The sequence below is a fragment of the Acanthisitta chloris genome, unplaced genomic scaffold (assembly GCF_000695815.1).
Source record: "Acanthisitta chloris isolate BGI_N310 unplaced genomic scaffold, ASM69581v1 scaffold33307, whole genome shotgun sequence".
In the NCBI taxonomy this organism is placed as follows: Eukaryota; Metazoa; Chordata; class Aves; order Passeriformes; family Acanthisittidae; genus Acanthisitta; species Acanthisitta chloris.
Genome location: NW_008681493.1, coordinates 8,038 through 9,557, shown reverse-complemented (window position 1 = coordinate 9,557; position 1,520 = coordinate 8,038). Strand labels below are relative to the sequence as shown.

The window sequence follows — 1,520 nt, the reverse complement described above, 5'->3', positions numbered from 1 at the left end:
AATACAGTGTTTGTACTTCCTACCAGTACTTCTCTAGCAAAACAGGATGGTGAAGGAAACAGTAAAAGCCTTAATGCTGTATCTGTGTGACTCTGTCCCCGTGCAAGCACAAATGTCCACATATCATAATGCTGTATCTGTGTGACTCTGTCCCTGTGCAAGCACAAATGTCCACACATCGTGCCTGCATAGTAAGTTCATCTCTGAACTGAAAGGTGTATAGCATTCTGCTATCCTTTTTCTTTTGCTTGGTGTGTTTCTGGCACTCAGTTACCTGCACCCAGGTAACACAGGTGAGTGCTGAAATGGCAGGCTGCAAACAAAACATGGATTCATACAGACTGGAAGAGACATCCAGGGCAACCAGCTGCTCCAGACAGGATCAGCTGAATTCAGACTTCATACCATACTGATTTTTTTTCCCCCTTATATTCAAGTTAGACTCATAGAGGTCTTGCAGATTTGGTATTGTTAATGTATATGGTTCTTCAGAAACAACAAACACTTGTTTCATTGGGAATGTTTTCTTGCAGGTCATCCACAAACACTTTTACTTGAAAAGAGTGGAGATCATGGCTCAGTGTGAGGAGTGGATAGCAGACATACAGCAGTACATTTTTTCCCCCTTATATTCAAGTTAGACTCATAGAGGTCTTGCAGATTTGGTATTGTTAATGTATATGGTTCTTCAGAAACAACAAACACTTGTTTCATTGGGAATGTTTTCTTGCAGGTCATCCACAAACACTTTTACTTGAAAAGAGTGGAGATCATGGCTCAGTGTGAGGAGTGGATAGCAGACATACAGCAGTACAGCAGTGACAAACGGGTAGGCAGGACTATGTCCCATCATGCAGCAGCTCTAAAGGTGAGACTTTTGTAATGTTATGTTCTTTAATCCAGAGACAACAAATGGCAATGGAACTGCTCAGAAGCTGAGTTTTATATGGTGGGAATAGAAAACCCTGGCAACTTTAAAACATGGAAACAAATCAGTTTCCCGGTTGTCAAGTGTATGTGCACTTTAGCACCTGTCCTGCCTATTTTTCTATGAATGCTTATGTAAGATACAGAGAGGGTTTTTTGTTCTCTCCAGGGGTGGGTCAGGGTTAATGATGAAGTTGTACTGCAGCCAATTCCTTGTCAGAAAACAAGCTTTTTGTGTAGACAAGCACAGTTAGTAAACTGTGGTTCACTGCAATCAGTTTTACTCTGTGTTAGCTTTAATCAAGTTATAGCCATTGTAAAAAAATGTTTTCTACCTTCCTAGCTATGTATTACCATTTGTGTATTTTGTGACCACACAGACCACAGACCTATATTATTTTTATATTTGTTTTTTTCTTCCCCTGAGGAGCAAAAAAACAAATTCTTAAAGGCTTTTTTTTTCCTCTTGCTAGACTTGCATTCTTTAAATGTGACTGGTCCTGAAAATGAAGTTATTGTTACTGTGATCAGTATACAAATCTCTGCTTATCTGCCTCTGTAACAGATCTCATCATGAACTCTGTATAAATTTG

At 39.5% G+C, this 1,520-nt stretch overlaps 1 protein-coding gene across 1 annotated transcript in view; it reads left to right on the top strand.

Moving 5' to 3' along the window:
• Positions 1-725: 725 nt before the first annotated feature.
• Positions 726-1,520, top strand: part of LOC103805481 (baculoviral IAP repeat-containing protein 6-like) — a 1,988-nt gene continuing 1,193 nt past the window's right edge. The window contains exon 1 of the mRNA XM_009078134.1: positions 726-868. Coding sequence (XP_009076382.1) covers positions 773-868 — 96 coding nt within the window. The 5' untranslated portion in view covers positions 726-772. The remainder of the gene's footprint in view (positions 869-1,520) is intronic.